This window comes from Aulonocara stuartgranti (assembly GCF_965226115.1).
Source record: "Aulonocara stuartgranti genome assembly, chromosome: 2".
In the NCBI taxonomy this organism is placed as follows: Eukaryota; Metazoa; Chordata; class Actinopteri; order Cichliformes; family Cichlidae; genus Aulonocara; species Aulonocara stuartgranti.
This window is the reverse complement of record NC_138940.1, coordinates 9,905,374-9,925,501: the sequence shown is the minus strand read 5'-3', so window position 1 is coordinate 9,925,501 and position 20,128 is coordinate 9,905,374. Positions and strand designations below refer to the sequence as shown.

At 41.0% G+C, this 20,128-nt stretch overlaps 1 protein-coding gene and 1 pseudogene across 5 annotated transcripts; both read left to right on the top strand.

The window, feature by feature from the left end:
• The first annotated feature begins 1,762 nt into the window (after positions 1-1,762).
• Positions 1,763-7,136, top strand: LOC309689966 (uncharacterized protein). Of its 4 annotated transcripts, XM_082506714.1 has the most exons (5): positions 1,763-1,976; positions 3,035-3,122; positions 3,843-4,000; positions 4,426-4,483; positions 5,422-7,136. In XM_082506714.1, exon 5 carries the CDS (start codon positions 5,981-5,983, stop codon positions 6,968-6,970), a length of 990 nt encoding a protein of 329 aa, XP_082362840.1. In that variant the 5' UTR covers positions 1,763-1,976; positions 3,035-3,122; positions 3,843-4,000; positions 4,426-4,483; positions 5,422-5,980; the 3' UTR covers positions 6,971-7,136. The 4 variants fall into 4 exon arrangements, with proteins under 4 accessions (XP_082362840.1, XP_082362841.1, XP_082362842.1 ...); XM_082506715.1 differs by lacking the exon at positions 1,763-1,976 and having other exon boundaries at positions 2,937-3,122; XM_082506716.1 differs by lacking the exons at positions 1,763-1,976; positions 3,035-3,122 and having other exon boundaries at positions 3,548-4,000; positions 4,429-4,483.
• A 128-nt stretch (positions 7,137-7,264) lies between these two features.
• Positions 7,265-10,925, top strand: LOC309716808 (TBC1 domain family member 2A-like; annotated as a pseudogene). Its single transcript has 6 exons — positions 7,265-7,303; positions 8,661-9,170; positions 9,258-9,378; positions 9,463-9,648; positions 10,273-10,394; positions 10,724-10,925. The product of its transcript is annotated as a TBC1 domain family member 2A-like (transcript).
• Positions 10,926-20,128: the final 9,203 nt, after the last annotated feature.

Here is a 20,128-nt window from a genome sequence, read left to right as displayed (position 1 = left end):
GGTGTAAGGCCAAATGTTTGGTCCTGCAGCCAACCGGACCATGAAATATAGAGCACAGGTGAACAAAGTGAGGCAGCAGTTTGCTGATTTCCACCTTGTGCCTTTCATGTTGATCAGCTTAGTAGTTTGCCAGCTTTCTAGCTGTTAAAGACTTTTGGCGAGAGGTTATTCATATTTGAACTCTAATTGAACCCCTCTTTTTTACTGTTTTTTTGTTTGTTTGTTTTTGGGGTTTTTTGTTGTCTTAGATGGCCTGACTCAGCAGGTGGGGGCAGTTTCTGAGTTTACCTTCGTTCAAACAGTGCAGAAATGGTTTCGCTATGCTCCAGACCGGATGGGTGGTGCAGGACGCCCGATATCCAGCCCCGTCATGGAGTAAACTAAAAACAGTAAATAATACATTTAACAAACAAGCAAGCTCTAAATTCAAGCGGAGAGACTGCAGACGTAGCCGCACCATTCCAGGGATTTTTGGTTAGCATGAGGGGTCTAGCCAGGACCCTTACTGGATACTGGGTGGGAATCGAACGTGCGACTCCAAAGATGTGTAGTATTACCACTACACTATCCAGCTGCGCTACACTATCCAACAAAAAAAGTTTTTAGAAAATTTGATAAAGTCTGATGCTTAATATTGTAGGGATATTAATATCCCTACAATATTAATACGGATTAATAACACAGAGAAGTCATACTTCTGTTATGACAGAATTAATTGGGTAAATTATATTTACAATTGTAACATTGTAAACTTAATGTTATGATTTTACATTATATTAAATTGTAACATGATGTAAAATCGTAACATTGTAAACTTAACGTTACAATTTTACATTATGTTGCAATTTAACATAATGTGAAATTGTAACATTGTAAACATAATGTTACAATTGGAACATCAGTCCATCTATCCATGCATCTTCATCCGCTTTATCCGAGGCCGGGTCGCGGGGGCAGCAGCCTAAGCAAAGAGGCCCAGACCCAACACGCTGTGTACTCACCTTTGCTAAGTACATGTGAACAGATCTTGAATAAAAAAAACAAAACAAAACACACTTTTCTTTTCTGTTTTATTGAAAGCACTTTACAGAAAGTGTAATTGTTTGTAATGAAGAAAGAAGTAGGTAGGTTTGCATGTGTAATTAGTGTGTTATTGCAGAAGAAGCTTAATGTGTAGTTTGCAAAAACAATGGGAAAAACAGGTGGCCGAAGAAGAAAAGATAAATGTCCTTTTTTTTAAGTATTCCCTCGGCCGGTCGTTTGGCTTATGACATGTGGCGAGGACTCTGCTACAGAACTCCGCCAGTTCGAACCCCCCACGAACTCACTGCCACGGCCCTGCGCGGGGGGCGGGGAAACGCACTCGCATTTCCTTTTTGCTTTTTCCTGCTTGAGCCAAGTCCTCCGCCCGCTCTTCATCTCTCTCATTACCCCTTATTACCTTACACTCATGCCTTTGCCTTTCACCACTTCAAAACGAAGCCTACTTCAATATTACCTTCATACGCTCTCTTTGCTTTTGGCTTTCCTCATGCTGTGTACTCACCTTTGCTAAGTACATGTGAACAGATCTTGAATAAAAAAACAAAACAAAACACACTTTTCTTTTCTGTTTTATTGAAAGCACTTTACAGAAAGTGTAATTGTTTATGATGAAGAAAGAAGTAGGTAGGTTTCCATGTGTAATTAGTGTGTTATTGCAGAAGAAGCTTAATGTGTACTTTGGAAAAACGATGAGAAAAAAAGGTGGCCGAAGAAGAAATGATAAATGTCCTTTTTTTTCAAGCCTTCTCTCAGCCGGCAGTTTCAGTGCCACGGCCCTCGCTTGGGGGGTGGGGAGACGTGCCCCCCAAGGAGACCTGCTAGATTGTTCAGAAGGTTGTTCTCATCCATCCAGATGGAGGATCACTAACAGGAGCGTGGAAGACTCCAGAATCCACTCTGGCTGGAATCCGGTGGATATGCAGTGTGTACAGGTACAGGACCATTTAAACGGACAGCATTTATAGAATGACTATTAAAAGTCAGCGAGTGTCAGTAATGTTAATGTGGTTATGTTAGTAATACACCGAGTGCTAATATAAGAGCTTTAAGATGCATTTGTAGATATTATTACGTGTTTTACCGTCTTTATGGTGCTAGCTTAAAGTTACGGTGTAAACGTTAGCTTATATTGGAGGAAAGCTGTTACTGGTTAAACGATGTTAGCACAGAAATATTAGCTTCTGTCATGACTGATGAAGTTACTAGTTAATAAAGTTTTCAGTAAAGTGATTAATCGCAGCCACAGGTTGACAGCAAATATCTCGATTAGCTTCAGTGCATCTGTAATAAATATGTGCAAGTTTCAGTGCTTCGTTTAAACTGTATGATACTTATACTGACCCAGGGTCAGTGTAAAATACAATCCTAGCTGTGTGAACAAAGCCACTGTAAATTTAATCCTGCATGACAAACCTCAGGATGCAGATTATTATTACTCTTTCCTGCTGGCACACCTGAGAGTCAGCTAGAAACTTATAGTGACGTGGACATCATGCAAAGACTGCCAGACTCTGTAATACTGCAAATGATCAGTGACTCAGGTTAACACTAAACTTCAAACGGTACCTCTGTGTGCTGAACATCTAGGATTGAGTCAGGCTGCATTGACTGTGGGACTTTAATGTGTTAAAAGCAGGTTGAAGACGGCTCAGAAACATTTGAAGATTAAAATTTAGCATTATGGCTGCTGGTGGTTTGTAATATCTACTCAGCTGTATTTTTGTTACTAATTTATGTTTGTTGTTGTTTAACACAGATTTCAGAAGAGCAAATATGCTTAATAGTTTAACTAGATTTCATTTGTCAGTGTTTGACTGCTGAGTCACCGGAAGAACTCATTTCATTCATTCTCCATATGATGTTAATTTACAGAAATGTTTCACAGGAACTGATTTCTCCCAAAGGTTGAACTAGTGTGTTTCCATAGATTACCTCTGTATGAATGTACTTCTTAAATGAAGGCAAGTGTTTGTCCTTTTTTGTTCCTCAGGTACAGTACGTGATATCAAGGGCAGGTGGTCAACACTGGGGACAAGAAGCAGACATACTTCCAAGAGGGAGCTGCAGTGAGGTCAGAGGTCAGAATCTGAAACAGCTCAGGTTTATATTTTAGAGGTTATAAAAAATCAAAATGTATTTATAAAGAAACCTTTAAATAATAGTCATAATTATGATTATTATAAGAAATATCAAACATTTAAGTGGATTTTCTGTTACACATATTGTGTTAGCCCTGCGATAAACTGGCAGCCTGTCTTTGTCCTGTATCAGCTGGGATAGGCTTCATCCTCCCGCAACCTTGAATTGGATACATTTTATTCCAATTATGTAATCTGATCATTTACAAACTCAAGGTATCTAATCAAAATGTAAGTAATAATTATAAAATGGGAAAGCAGAAATAAGTGTGACATAAATGTAAATGTGTGAGCTGACATAGAGCTACATGCAGTCTGAAAACCCTTTGTTGTCAAGTTTGCAGGTATATCAGCACGAGACATTCTTACATAGAAGAGACATTAAAGTCTCTAACTCAGTGAAGCATTATTGGTCCCGTCTGTTTGGATAAATATAGTAAGTTGATGTATGTCCATTTATTGACACATTTTCTTAAGTGCTTATCCAGTTCAGGATCACAGTGGAGCTGCAGCTGGATATGTTCACTAAATAAACCTTACAAAAGTTAACAATAAACCTGCATCCATGTACGTTGTTGTCCACAGGATGAGAAAATCAAACTGGAACACTGTGGAACATGTTAATAAATGTTTGTGTGTTTATGCCTGTGTCTTTCACAGGAGGCGCTGGAAGGTTTCCCTAATAGTTCCTGGTGAATCAAAGCAGAACCATAAAGGTTGCTGGACTGCATGATGGCCTTACCCCTGAGCAGTCATCCTGTTAAAGGATGAACCAGTTAGAAGCTGTTTTCAAAGTAGCTGAGCAGATTTCATCTCAAGTAAGCGATTAACTGTTTGTTCATCTGTTCCGCCACTTAAAGAGCATTTAAGGACGTCTTTTGAGTGTCCAGTTGAATTAATTCTACTGGCTCTCATGGTCATTTGTTATTATAGTCATATTTTTCATGTTCATCCAGCTATTTAGTAAATTCTATCTATTTAGTAATATCCGTCAGCTATAAAATGTAATATAAATATAAAAATATCTAAATATCTCCTGCCCTTTATGTTTTAATGATGTAAGTCTGTTATCGTGTTACATTAGCATTCCTCACATATCAATGAGATGCTGTACAGTACAATCCTACTGACACAGCAGAGGGATAACGACAGCTATTCAACATCGTTACACGACACATTCGAGCTGCATGACGCAGACAAAGTGACTAAATCATCTTTTTGTGGTTTATTGTCTTCAAACCAGCAGACAAAGCCGATGGCAGAAGATGTCGGAGAAGAACTTCAGGCCGTGGACTGAAAAGGTATTTTTTTCTTGTTATCAAAAGACATTTGGAGTGGCAGCTTCTACAACTGGTTGTGCTAAAGTAAAGCTTACAGTCTAAGAAATCACAGTGTTGATATTCAGCACAAAGAGAAAAGCTCACTTGTTTGAATTTATTTACAATCATAGTTTTATAAATTCTGACTGTAAACAGCTTTTACAGCTTTGATATTGTTTGACACTCGATATCAGGTGATAGGGTTTAATTTAAAGGTTTCTGTGTCCCAATGAGCCATTTACACTGATCAGTGTCAGTTTAACTGTAACACATTCATTATTTAGATTCAACAAAGAAATAACTGAATGTAAAAAATGGCAGCCCTCAGGCAGGTTTATAGAGATACATGCATGCATTATGAAATTTATGTATCCCAGATAATTGTTATTCATCTAGTCATGGCAGACCTACCTCTTCCTCCCAAGTTAACTGCAACCCAAAATAACTAGTGGGGCTATTTACACACTCACAACCAGTGTGGGGTAAAAAGAGCCACCAAAAAACTGTCAGCCACAGATGTGCTAGAAGAGTTAGAAGCTCTACTTATGGAGAAACTTTCTAAGTCTAACAGGGGACAGGAACTCCTGCCCAAATAACATGATATAAGCCCACATACAGCCCAGCCATAAAGTGAACCAAGTTAAAGACAGCATGGGACCAAATGCATGTAACCAGCCTGCACCCACCTGACATTTCTTCCTCCTGAATTAAATGAATGAAGGGATGAAAGTTAAATGACTACAAACCTAAAGCCACTAGTTCCCACACTGGAGCTCCCTGACACTGTGTGTTAACTGTATTTAGCTTGTATCAACAGTTGTAACAGGCTAAGCCACCTGAGACACTGCATTGAATTTGTTCCTGTCTTACTGGTTTCAGCTGACTGGTTTCAACTCAGATATTCTGCTTTTTCCTTTCAGTAGATCAAAGCAGCTCGTGCTCCTTCTGCTTCCAATTTAGAAGAAGAAGAAGAAGGCGAAGGCTTCAGCGAAGTGGCGTTCATGGTCTCAGTGAACAGTCACGGTCACACACTGCATGTGGTTTTAAAAGCAACATGTCTGTTCACCACAACAATGGAGATGTGTAATATTAGTGCAGCTATGGTTTGTTCTTGAACATCAGTTCTGTTTTCTACTTTGATCACTCAGACCAAAAAAGTGTTGTTTTCAGATTCTTTCTTTTAAATCTATAAAGCACCTGTTCATTTTTTTTATTACAATTAGTTTCACATAAATGTTAGTGTTTCCTTTTATGATCTTTTAATGCTTACACTACACTGTACATGAAATCAAACCTAATAATGAGGCAGATAACATTCCTGTTACGATCCAGACTAGTGGTCTTACTGGGGCCGGTGAACAGGACTGTAAGCTTGCCATTGTGCCAGTTAAAGTAAAATCAAAGAGAGGTCAAAGAATAGTGGAAACGTATGCCTTTCTGGACCAAGGGAGTTCAGCATCCTTTTGTACAGCGGGTCTTATGGACAAGCTGAATATTGCTGGGAGGAGGACAAAGATTCTCCTGCGCACCATGGGACAGGAGAAAGTGGTGGACAGTTTCATTGTACCTGAACTTGAAGTTGCTGGATTGGACAGTGACATGTACTGTGATATGCCTAACCTCTTCACTCAGCATAAAATGCCTGTAGATATTGGTAACATCCCAAATCAACAGGACCTGGTTGACTGGCCACATTTGAAGCATGTTCATTTGCCAGAAATTAAGGCCAATGTTGAGCTTTTGATTGGCATGAATATGCCCAGAGCTCTAGAACCTTTGGAGGTCATCCGGAGTGTAGGTGATGGACCCTTTGCCATTAGGACTGTGCTCGGCTGGACTGTGAATGGGCCACTTAATCGAGAATGCTGTGGAAGGCCAGGATGTTTGGCAACAGTTACCGCCAACAGAGTTTCTGCTGTCACACTGGACAAGCTATGGAAACAGCAGTTCAAGATGGATTTTCCTGAGAGCAGCAATGATGAACAGATGGGGCTGTCAAAGGAAGACTTGAAGTTCCTGGAATTGGCCAGCAAGATGGTGACTTTGGGGGATTGGCACTACAGCATTGCCCTGCCACTAAAAGACCGAGACATAAGAATGCCTGACAACTGTGCAATTGAGCAACGAGCCTTAGGTTTGAAGAAAAGGTTCATCAGAGATAAAGACTTTCATAAAGACTACACTGCCTTCATGACAGATCTTATATCTAGAGGATATGCAAAGAGAGTCCCAGTCACAGAATTAGAGCGCCAGAAATGGGGAAGGATTAAACGTAACTTTGTTCCTGGAGATGTGGTCCTTATAGTGGATGATTCTGCACCTCGTGGTTCTTGGCTCATTGGGAGAGTCACCGGAGCTGCACCAGATGAAAGGGGGCTTGTGCGTCAGGTCTGGATTAAGACCCCAACCAGCCATGTGTGCAGACCCATCACAAAGATATGCCTTCTTCAGGAGGCCTCTGACCCATGACTATGACATTTTTGACACAGTGTGACATAACTAACTTTGAATTGACTTTAATGTTATGAGATGTACATCAGACTGACTATATTTAGGCTAAGTGCTGGTAACCTCTGGCCTATGACTGACTGACCATGTGCAGACAGAAGAAAAGAAGAGAAGACATGAGAAAATAACTTTGATGGACTTTTGAGTATGTTATGTTGTCTCACTGGGTGTCTGTGATATGATGAAGTGTGTGTTGTGAGTTATGGTGTTGGATGTGTAATTATTACTGTAAAAATGTAATAATTAGGGGCCGGAATGTTGTGGATAGGCGTAGCTTTGGGTCACGTGGTGTCAGTAATAGTGATTGCTATATCACCTGTTCACGGCCCGAGGGAAATTTTGTGAATGAGTGGGTGATGGGGGAAGTCGACTTTTGCTGACCGCTCAAGCGTCCCAAGGCGTTCCCAGGCCAGCCGAGAGATATAATCTCTCCAGCGTGTCCTGGGTCTGCCCCGGGGCCTCCTCCCGGTGGGACATGCCTGGAACACCTCACCCAGGAGGCGCCCAGGGGGCATCCTTGTCAGATGCCCGAACCACCTCAGCTGGCTCCTTTCGATGTGGAGCAGCAGCTGCTCTACTCTGAGCCCCTCCCGGACGGCCGAACTTCTCACCCTATCTCTAAGGGAGAGGCCAGCCACCCTTCGGAGGAAGCTCATTTCTGCCGCTTGTATACGCGATCTCGTTCTTTGGGTCACTACCCACAGCTCGTGGCCATAGGTGAGGGTAGGGATTGTAACATTGTAAACATAATACAATTTTACATTATGTTACTGTCAGAGTCGGACGGTGCCCCGACCGGTCGACCTGTGTGTGTGTGTTTTTTTGTTCTCCTCTCTCGCTCCGCTTTTTCTCCGCTGCGATTGTTACCTCCGACCCGTAAGTGCTGCCACTCTGAGCTGCCTAATAAGCCTGGACGCGATCGAGACGGAGAGACGGAAGGGGACACTTCACTGATTCTAGGGAGTTTTGTGGACACACGAGGGGAGACGGGGAGAGGAGCACTGAAGGGACTTGCACTGTGGATAACTGTGGATTGATTTTGGCTTCACTGTAAATAAAGACACTGTTCAACTTAAACGAGAGGTCCGCGTCTAGGTTCGCTAACTCACCACCCTTAACAGCTACAATTTAACATCATGTAAAATTGTAACATCATGTTTACAATGTTACAATTTGTAAATTGTAACATTGTAAACATAATGTTACAATTTTATATGATGTTAAACTGTAACATAATGTAAAATTGTAACATTATGTTAAACTGTAACATAATGTAAAATTGTAACATTATGTTTACAATGTTACAATTTTACATTATGTTAAATTGTTACATAATGTAAAATTGTAACATTATGTTTACAATGTTACAATTTGTAAATTGTAACATTGTAAACATAATGTTACAATTTTATATGATGTTAAACTGTAACATAATGTAAAATTGTAACATTATGTTTACAATGTTACAATTTGTAAATTGTAACATTGTAAACATAATGTTACAATTTTATATGATGTTAAACTGTAACATAATGTAAAATTGTAACATTATGTTTACAATGTTACAATTTTACATTATGTTAAATTGTAACATAATGCTTAACAGATAATGGTTATCCTCTTTTTATATCATACATCATTGTCTCTGTAGGAGGGTCTGGAGCACCCCCTGCTGAGCCGCTGGGCTCAGTACCTTGCAGGCAGGTCCGACGATGACTTCATCATCTCACCTGAGCTCAAAATTCTGGTGCGTGAAGGCGTCCCTCGGGAGTATCGGCAGAGAGTGGCGCTGTTTGGTCCGAGCCAGAACTTTGACAAGCCAAGAGTGCCACATGCAACGCTATCAGCAGGTACAGCTGTAGAGAGAGAGAGTGCTTTATCCGCACCTGAGCACAGGTGGCTCCTCCTTCTTCCTGTTGGGAATGCTGGCGAGCACTCAGTAATCCTGTTCTGTTTCCAGCTGTGTGAGAAGAGTCGGACAGCTCCTAATCCTGCCTCCAGGCAGGTCCAGCTGGACCTTCACCGAACCCTGACGACCAATCAGCACTTCTCCTCGCCGTCCAGCCCCGCCCTCCAGCCCTGCCCTCCAGCAGCTCCGCCGCATCCTTCTGGCCTTCTCCGGGCATAACCCTGCCATTGGCTACTGCCAGGTACTCAACAGGTCAGAACAAAAGTATAAATTTTATATCTGAGTTCTTATGTGGACCCGCCTTCCAGGCAGAACCTCACCTTCCATGAATGTCCACAGGTTAGCGGCCCTCGCTCTGCTGGTCCTCCAAAGTGACGAAGACGCCTTCTGGTGTCTGGTGGCAGTGGTGGAAGCCATCATGCCTCAGGACTACTACACCAAGAATCTGGTGGCCTCTCAGGTCAGCAGACACACTCACCTGCTTGCCTGCTGTGATCTGTTTTAGTGATCAGTGAGGCTGATCTCTGTGAGTCTTTGTGCTCAGGCGGACCAGCGCGTGCTGAAGGACTTCATGGCGGAGAAGCTTCCTCGCCTGGCATCTCACTTTGAGGATCACAACATTGACGTCTCTCTGGTCACCTTCAACTGGTTCCTGGTGGTTTTTGTGGAGAGTCTGCCCAGCGACATCCTGATGCCTCTGTGGGACGCCTTCCTGTATGAGGGTACCAAGGTACCATACACCCGAACACACCATGACAGAAATGCAGACAACACTTGAATGCACCACAGTAGTGTCCATGGAAACAAAAATGATTTTGTTTTCACCTTTAGATGTCTTTATTTACATTTTAGGAGTAATAAGACATTGTTTACTAAGCATGGGGAACTGTCATGTGACATGAAATAGGAGTGGGAAAGCAGATCATTCTAGTAACGACCTCACAGTCTACCACAAGCAGCGTAAATCCAGACGATGAGCGGGACAATGGCTTTGGGCTTGTTTCTGCAATGTGACAAATGCAGCACAGCTTTTACATCGTTTGTCTCAGGAAATAAAATCACAGTTCAGACACAGAAATATATACCACACAGGGATAAATGCTGACAACAGCTTCAGCCACGTAGATCCAACCCAAAAGTTTAATTTAAACTTAAAGCTCAACTACCAAGTAAGTTAATATTATCTGGCAACTGAGGAACCAAGTGGCTTATTGGAAATCGATCAGAGCTGTAATGAGTAAAGGGCCCAACTGCACCACAACTGAAAGAGTAATTTTATGACTCACCTCCTCAAAGTTTCCAATTAATTGTGTGGCGTGAGTGTCCTGTTATGAAATGCGTGTCTGTGCTGCAGGTGATCTTCAGATACACTCTGGCTCTGTTCAAATACAAAGAGGACGACATCCTGAAGATTCACGACAGCGTGGAGATCTACCAGTACCTACGCTTCTTCACAAAGACCGTCTCCAATGCCAGGTACGCACTCGCCTCCACCCGCCTTAATCTACGAGCTGTTACACTCTCAGAAGTGTAGCGGATGTAGCTGTTGAATCTTTGAGCTTCAAACCCTTTTTACTGAAATTTTGTGAGAAGTTTAAATTTCCCTGATCACAGTAACAACGATTTAAAGATTTTTAAGTATCTGCAGCTCTCGGATACATGTGGTCCAGTCAGTCCAGTATTTCCTGCTCAAACTGCAGTACCTGAAGTATCAAGCAGCATAAAACAGAAACACTCAAGCTGATCAGTTTCCAGTTCCTCTGTGTTGGTGATCGAGTCCTTTCCACCTGCGTGTGTCCATGCAGGAAGCTGACCAGCATCGCCTTCAACGACATGAACCCATTCCCCAGCCGGCTGCTGAGGAACCGGCGAGTGCTCCACCTGGAGCGCCTGCAGGCGGAGCTGCGTGAGCTGGAGGAGCAGCACAAGGAGGTCATCACCGAGAGCGTCGTACGGAAAGACAAAGAGCTCGACGTCATGGTGAGCGAGGACGACGAGGACCTCTGATCACACGGGACGCTTCAGCTGCTCACTTCGAGACGACGATGAGTTTTCCATGAGTTCAAGAGAATTTCACTAAACCGGCTGTTAACTGGTTTCCTTCACACCAAACACAGGATTGTGTCAGGTTCACCATCTCTACTAACACTACAAGGAAACAGACGCATACAGATTTAACTGCATCACATCTCTGAAACAAGCTTGCAGTAAACAAATGTGTACTGTGTTCACGTGTGTAATAAGTCAGGCTGCAGAAATGTGCAGATGTATTTCAGTGAATTCATTTGGATTAATATGTGATAGCTTATTTATTTCATTGCATCTTTTGCTTTATACCTAAAAATGCGTGACATTTCTAAATGTAGTCACATCCCTATGAAACATGGTTGATTATCAGCTGTAGTCACAGCTGGTGATAAAGTAATTAAATGTCCAGCTATTCAAAAATAGGGCATTCTGCACAATGAGTACTTTTTGGTACTTGAAGTATATTTTGATGCTGATGCTTCAGGGCATTGTGCTGCATTGTCGAAGCTCTCTGGGCTTCCGGTTAGAACGACCTCACAGTGTTTTATTTTGATCTGGTGTAAAGTGCATTGTGCGGAAATGACAGCATGATAGTCACATGATAAAACTGACTTTTCTTTTGTTTTTAAATTTTACTGGGTGTGCATCTTGTTCAAATGTCTTTTTCAGCATTTGTACATAAATATTCTGTATATAAATATTTGATTTTCATTTATTTTACAGAGTCCTTTATTTTGTTTCACAAATATGACATTCATGTCAAATGACATCTGCAGACTTTATAATGACCAGCAGGGGGCAGTGTATTGCAGTCTATCAGAACATTTACTGAGACCTGTTTCATGCACTAGTTTCATGTCTCATTGAATCCAACATGATGTTGATTTTGTAAATTAAGGTCACATCTTCATCACATCTAATTTCAAAACACTGATCAATTTAAAAAAAAATGAATTCCATACCAATTGCAGGAATAAAATAGGAATAAATAACAAACGAGAAATACATACAAAACAAGAGAAAGGCACACATGAGAGAACAGGTCACATGACAGCACAGCATTATCTACCCACAATTTGAACTAAATAACAGATAGCACAGGCAATGAAAACAAACGGAAATCAGAATAAATTTAAAAACTTTTATTGATGTTAACTTGAAGTGCTGAATTAGCCCTGTTGTCAGTTCAAATCACTTCAATCTATAGCGCACTTTAAGGTCTTTAGACCTTAAAAAGGAATACACTGCAAGGTAAGCTTGCAGCATCTTACTTTAAGGTCAACTGTGAAACTTTGTGGAAAGCCTGAGACAAGTTGATGAGTCAGTGAAGCGCACTTCCTTCTGATGACGGCTATACTGAGGTGAGTTTTTAAGCATATCCTGAACTTTATTCATTATTAGACTTCTGACACCTGGCAAATAAACTCTCACGCGATATGAGAACATAACAGCAAAAAGCCAGTAGCTGGTACATGAATGGATAAAAATTGGATCCCTCAGGGAGGCGCCACCACTTGATCTTCTCCACCGTCGTGGTTGGTGTTCTTCGTCGTCGTTGGCCAAGGTTGAGTCGGAGATCCATCACAAGTAGCCGATGTTGAGGGCCAATATTGGTTGATGGTATGACTTTTACGTTCGTGACTAGGCTGAGATGGGGTCTTCGGACTAGCCAGTAGTCGATTTGGGTGTCTCTGCCGCCGCTGGAGTACGTGATGAGGTGTGCCGGCTTCTTTTTGAAGAAGGTGTTGGTCACGGCAAGATCGTGGGCCTCTGCGTAGTCCAGTACCCGGCAACCCTCGTCGTTTCTGGTCCCAAATCCTTGGCCGCCATGGAATTGGTGATAGCCGTCTCTCCCCTTGCCTACATGTCCGTTTAGGTCGGCGCCTACCGCCACGTGTTCCTCAGGGCTAATCGTTTGCAGGTGGTCGTCGAGGGCGCGCCAGAATTCTGTCTTCTCCTCGTCGGGGCAGTTGGTCTGTGGTGCATAGCAGGAGATAATCCGTAGGACGGTCGGGTCGGCGTCGATCTTCACTGACATGATGCGATCCGATATGCGGGTAACTTCGACCACGTTGTGCCGGAGCTTTATTATTAGACTTCTGACACCTGGCAAATAAACTCTCACGCGATATGAGAACATAACAGCAAAAAGCCAGTAGCTGGTACATGAATGGATAAAAATTGGATCCCTCTTAGATTGAATTGGTTGCCCTCTTATATTACGTTGTTTTGAACCTAACCGCATCCACTGAATTAATGCAGTTTTCAGGACAGTAAAAACAGAGAACTCTGATATACACAATTTCTGATTGCTGATAGTGTTTCTTAATGCAAAATGGGCTTCCATTTAAAATGCAATTGCTTTATGTTCGATCTTTAGTGAAGAAGGGTCATTTTTGATTCTGTGGACAAGGGATGCAAATGGAATGTGAAGGCAACAGGTAGTAGGGTGAATTAGGGTTTCGTGTGGTCTTCAGTGCATGAATTTTATTGCCACTTTATTTCAACTTTTTATTAATGTACTCAAAAGAAAAACAAGAACCACAAAGGAGATTCTTGTGATTCTTGTTTGTGCTATCTGTTTGTGAAAGAAAGCACATTTTACCACATCATACTGTGTTTGCTGCCATTTATTTTACTCGTCCTGCCTGAGTGTCTGGGCTGCGTTTGTCTGTGCACCTTTGTTCTGGCCTTCTGCTGATGGGTTTCACATGCTGGGCTTTCCCTCTTGGTCCACACCCAGCAGCCTGCTGCTGACCACACACAGCCTACAAACTGATCCATCCATGCATCCATCCATGCATGCATGGCCTGGTTATTGTTGAGTTATCACCTCCAGCTCCTTGCTCATAACCAGGTAGATACTGGGCTGGGCCTGATCTCTGAGCTCAATAACAATGACAAAAATGCCAAACACTTTACTCTTCATGGTAAAAAATGTTTATAATACAGTAAAAACTGGATGTAGCCAAAATCAGTGTTTTATATACAGTGTAAGTGAACAACATTGCTACACTGCTGGTGTTTGATTGATAGAGGCTTTCTTTATAAGAACTATGATATCATTTCTTTTGCTGATTAACAGTTTTTATATAATTTTTATATCATTTATAGCTTTCAAGAAGCCAAAGATCACTGGACGAAAAGACTACAGACCTGTGGCTCTGACATCTGGTCAGGAAGTCTTTTGAGCGCCTGGTTCTCTCCTATCTTAAGACCCTCACGGCCCCCCTCCTGGACCCCCTGCAGTTTGCATACAGAGCCAACAGGTCTGTAGACGATGCCATCAACATGGCCCTACACTTTGTCCTGCAGAATCTATGCTAGGATCCTGTTTGTGGACTTCAGCTCTACCTTCAACACCATCCTTTCAGACCTTCTTCAAGGATTGCTTTCCCAGATGAATGTGCCTGATCCCATCTGCCGGTGGATCACTGACTTCCTGACGGACAGGAAGCAACCAGTGAGGCTGGGGAAGAATGTCTTGGACTCCCGGACCATCAGCACGAGCTCCCCTCAGGGCTGTGTTCTTTCTTCTATGCCCTTCTCCCTGTACACCAACTGCCGCACCTCCAACCACCAGTCTGTCAAATTAATTAAGCTTGCAGATGACACCACCATTATTGGACTCCTCTCAGACGGGGATAAGTCTGCCTACAGGATGGAGGCTGAACATCTGGTGTCCTGATGCAGCCGCAACAACCAGGTGCTGAATAAGTGTTATTTTCATTTACCACTGGCCCAAGTACATTTTTATTGGCTTGTGAACAAAGCTGTAGTTTTTGTATTTTTAAATATTAACGCAATTTAATTGAGACATTATTTATATTATTTCACTTTCAATGTGAAAAATGCTGGAAAAACGTTGAAAATAATGGTCACCCCTGTTCGCTGCAATGTAAAATAGTACAACTGCTGTCAGCCTTCATTAAGTTGCATCATTTAAACATTTGCATATTTTTATTCAACTTCTGCAGGATGCTTTGATGAAAGACTCCCTTTTCCCAAGTAGAGGCTTTACTAGAGGTCACAGGAACAGCGCTGCTGTTTTGGATGCGGAAAAATGTTGTCTTTCACTCTACCTGAGCTCAGTGTTTCAGTAAGGGCTCCGCCTCATTGTAGCTGACGCTGAAATGTTTGTGTGGGTTGCCATGACAACACCAGAAGTGCATCTGAGATCGTGTCCAAATTCATGGGCTGCATCCTCCTGAGGACTCGGTGTTCTGACAAAACGTCTTACTTTGGCAAAACGTCCTACCGTAAGTAGTTCATGCGTTCTCGGCGGCTCTAGTGACCCTCGAACTCTCGGCTAGCTATCGAGGTGGTGGATAACATACGTCTCCCCCACAAGAGCACGAACCTACAACTTTTCTACTACTGGTTTTACAAGGCGTACACGGTAAAAACATTATGCTGTTATTTGTTAAGCACTTGTGCACCTTGTGAAAAGAAATAAGTGGCTGAGATGGATGTCATATGTGCTATTGATATTATTTTACTCGTTTCTAGTTTTCACGGTGCTCCATGATTGTGAGAGGAATAAAAAAGAATTGTGGACATCAGTACGAAGCATGGATTCTTTTGACCAGAGTAGATACACTGGTCCCTTGAATATACTAATCTTTTTGAGGTGGGTGACTGTTCCTGTGTATTTACAGAAACAATGGTTGTGATAACCTCAGCTGTTTCAGAGGGTGACTGTTCGTTGCTTTGCGCACTTTTAAATCTGTATACAATGGTTTGTTCCCTTTTTGTGTTCTGAGGTTTAAACAAAGATGTACTAGATGTATTATACCGGTCCCTCGAATCTACAAATCTTTTAGATGTGGATGACTGTTCATTTTCATCTGTGTTTACAGAAACACTGGGTGTTGGAACCTCAGTAGTTTCTTTTTGGCTGACAGACTCTGGAGCTGTACAAGAGGAATAAAGAGCTGCAATGCTTTTGTGAACCTGACCTGGGAAGGGAGAGAAATATATTTTTGTTTTGTTTTTGTTTGTCTTCTTGTTTTATTTGATTCCTTGTGGGATTTGGATCCAACAAGTAAAGTATGCATATTATGCACACACACAAACACACATGCAGCTATTACCATTTCTTGTATTCTTGAATAAAGACATTGATCTGACACATTTAAAATGCAGCCAATTGTTTTTATTGTTATATTATTAAGAAAAAAGAAAAGGTGGGGGGATGTAAAGAAGAGCTTAAAGGGCTAGAGGAGAGAAAACCCCAACAATTAGCAGGGCATTTTTTTACTTGGACAAATTGTTAATAAAGTTTCCATATCTGTAACAATGATGACAATATAATTGTTTATAAACAATTATATTGACAATTATATGTGTCCAGTATGTTGGCTCATTTTCTTTTACTTTTTGCATTTGAAAATAAAAGTTGGGCTGATTTTGACACCATTACAAGAAGTGTTGTTAATGATTCTTTTTGAATTAAAATCAGGTTACCACAAATTGTTTTTTAATTTAATTTCATTTGAAATGTTTGTCAGTGGGTAAACAATTCGTAATGCAAAGTCAGAAACATCGAGTTATTCTTGTACTGCATGCTTGCAATAAATAAGTTGTCCTAACAGTCAGTCAAAGGAGCTTGGAAAGAAAAGCGTCTGGACTTCTTTGAGTTGAAGTGACTGATATATATATTTTTTGTCTGTTTGTTTTGTTGGTTTTTGTTTTTTGCCCTTTATCACCATTCCTCTTCCCTGCTGTTTTTCTTTCCCTCTTTCTTTCTCCCCTTTCTTTCCCCCAGTCATGTCTGTCCTATGTGTAGCAAGTGAAAATAAAATAAACAAGAAAAACAAAGGTGAATCAAATAGACCAATACGGCAAGGCCGGGATGGTCCATTTGGTAAAGTAAATCCGTTAGTTATATTTAACATAATGTTAAATGGCAACATTCTGTTTACAATGTTACCATTTCACATTATGTTAAATGGTAACATTCTGTTTACAATGTTACCATTTTACATTGTGTTAAATGGTAACATTCTGTTTACAATGTTACCATTTTACATTGTGTTAAATGGCAACATTCTGTTTACAATGTTACCATTTCACATTATGTTAAATGGTAACATTCTGTTTACAATGTTACCATTTTACATTGTGTTAAATGGTAACATTCTGTTTACAATGTTACCATTTTACATTGTGTTAAATGGCAACATTCTGTTTACAATGTTACCATTTCACATTATGTTAAATGGTAACATTCTGTTTACAATGTTACCATTTTACATTGTGTTAAATGGTAACATTCTGTTTACAATGTTACCATTTCACATTGTGTTAAATGGTAACATTCTGTTTACAATGTTACCATTTTACATTATGTTAAATGGTAACATTCTGTTTACAATGTTACCATTTTACATTATGTTAAATGGTAACATTCTGTTTACAATGTTACCATTTTACCTTGTGTTAAATGGTAACATTCTGTTTACAATGTTACCATTTCACATTATGTTAAATGGTAACATTCTGTTTACAATGTTACCATTTTACATTGTGTTAAATGGTAACATTCTGTTTACAATGTTACCATTTTACATTGTGTTAAATGGTAACATTCTGTTTACAATGTTACCATTTAACATTATGTTAAATGGTAACATTCTGTTTACAATGTTACCATTTCACATTATGTTAAATGGTAACATTCTGTTTACAATGTTACCATTTTACATTGTGTTAAATGGTAACATTCTGTTTACAATGTTACCATTTCACATTGTGTTAAATGGTAACATTCTGTTTACAATGTTACCATTTTACATTATGTTAAATGGTAACATTCTGTTTACAATGTTACCATTTTACATTGTGTTAAATGGTAACATTCTGTTTACAATGTTACCATTTAACATTATGTTAAATGGTAACATTCTGTTTACAATGTTACCATTAACACCGTCGATCTTCACTGACATGATGCGATCCGATATGAGGGTAACTTCGACCACGTTGTGCCGGAGCTTTATTATTAGACTTCTGACACCTGGCAAATAAACTCTCATGCGATATGAGAACATAACAGCAAAAAGCCAGTAGCTGGTACATGAATGGATAAAAATGGGATGCAAATGGAATGTGAAGGCAACAGGTAGTAGGGTGAATTAGGGTTTCGTGTGGTCTTCAGTGCATGAATTTTATTGCCACTTTATTTCAACTTTTTATTAATGTACTCAAAAGAAAAACAAGAACCACAAAGGAGATTCTTGTGATTCTTGTTTGTGCTATCTGTTTGTGAAAGAAAGCACATTTTACCACATCATACTGTGTTTGCTGCCATTTATTTTACTCGTCCTGCCTGAGTGTCTGGGCTGCGTTTGTCTGTGCACCTTTGTTCTGGCCTTCTGCTGATGGGTTTCACATGCTGGGCTTTCCCTCTTGGTCCACACCCAGCAGCCTGCTGCTGACCACACACAGCCTACAAACTGATCCATCCATGCATCCATCCATGCATGCATGGCCTGGTTATTGTTGAGTTATCACCTCCAGCTCCTTGCTCATAACCAGGTAGATACTGGGCTGGGCCTGATCTCTGAGCTCAATAACAATGACAAAAATGCCAAACACTTTACTCTTCATGGTAAAAAATGTTTATAATACAGTAAAAACTGGATGTAGCCAAAATCAGTGTTTTATATACAGTGTAAGTGAACAACATTGCTACACTGCTGGTGTTTGATTGATAGAGGCTTTCTTTATAAGAACTATGATATCATTTCTTTTGCTGATTAACAGTTTTTATATAATTTTTATATCATTTATAGCTTTCAAGAAGCCAAAGATCACTGGACGAAAAGACTACAGACCTGTGGCTCTGACATCTGGTCAGGAAGTCTTTTGAGCGCCTGGTTCTCTCCTATCTTAAGACCCTCACGGCCCCCCTCCTGGACCCCCTGCAGTTTGCATACAGAGCCAACAGGTCTGTAGACGATGCCATCAACATGGCCCTACACTTTGTCCTGCAGAATCTATGCTAGGATCCTGTTTGTGGACTTCAGCTCTACCTTCAACACCATCCTTTCAGACCTTCTTCAAGGATTGCTTTCCCAGATGAATGTGCCTGATCCCATCTGCCGGTGGATCACTGACTTCCTGACGGACAGGAAGCAACCAGTGAGGCTGGGGAAGAATGTCTTGGACTCCCGGACCATCAGCACGAGCTCCCCTCAGGGCTGTGTTCTTTCTTCTATGCCCTTCTCCCTGTACACCAACTGCCGCACCTCCAACCACCAGTCTGTCAAATTAATTAAGCTTGCAGATGACACCACCATTATTGGACTCCTCTCAGACGGGGATAAGTCTGCCTACAGGATGGAGGCTGAACATCTGGTGTCCTGATGCAGCCGCAACAACCAGGTGCTGAATAAGTGTTATTTTCATTTACCACTGGCCCAAGTACATTTTTATTGGCTTGTGAACAAAGCTGTAGTTTTTGTATTTTTAAATATTAACGCAATTTAATTGAGACATTATTTATATTATTTCACTTTCAATGTGAAAAATGCTGGAAAAACGTTGAAACTAATGGTCACCCCTGTTCGCTGCAATGTAAAATAGTACAACTGCTGTCAGCCTTCATTAAGTTGCATCATTTAAACATTTGCATATTTTTATTCAACTTCTGCAGGATGCTTTGATGAAAGACTCCCTTTTCCCAAGTAGAGGCTTTACTAGAGGTCACAGGAACAGCGCTGCTGTTTTGGATACGGAAAAATGTTGTCTTTCACTCTACCTGAGCTCAGTGTCCCAGTAAGGGCTCCGCCTCATTGTAGCTGACGCTGAAATGTTTGTGTGGGTTGCCATGACAACACCAGAAGTGCATCTGAGATCGTGTCCAAATTCATGGGCTGCATCCTCCTGAGGACTCGGTGTTCTGACAAAACGTCTTACTTTGGCAAAACGTCCTACCGTAAGTAGTTCATGCGTTCTCGGCGGCTCTAGTGACCCTCGAACTCTCGGCTAGCTATCGAGGTGGTGGATAACATACGTCTCCCCCACAAGAGCACGAACCTACAACTTTTCTACTACTGGTTTTACAAGGCGTACACGGTAAAAACATTATGCTGTTATTTGTTAAGCACTTGTGCATCTTGTGAAAAGAAATAAGTGGCTGAGATGGATGTCATATGTGCTATTGATATTATTTTACT

Bases quoted from the DNA above. Each gene is read 5' to 3' on its own strand.
- LOC309689966 (XM_082506714.1), top strand. From the start codon at position 5,981: ATGGACAAGCTGAATATTGCTGGGAGGAGGACAAAGATTCTCCTGCGC.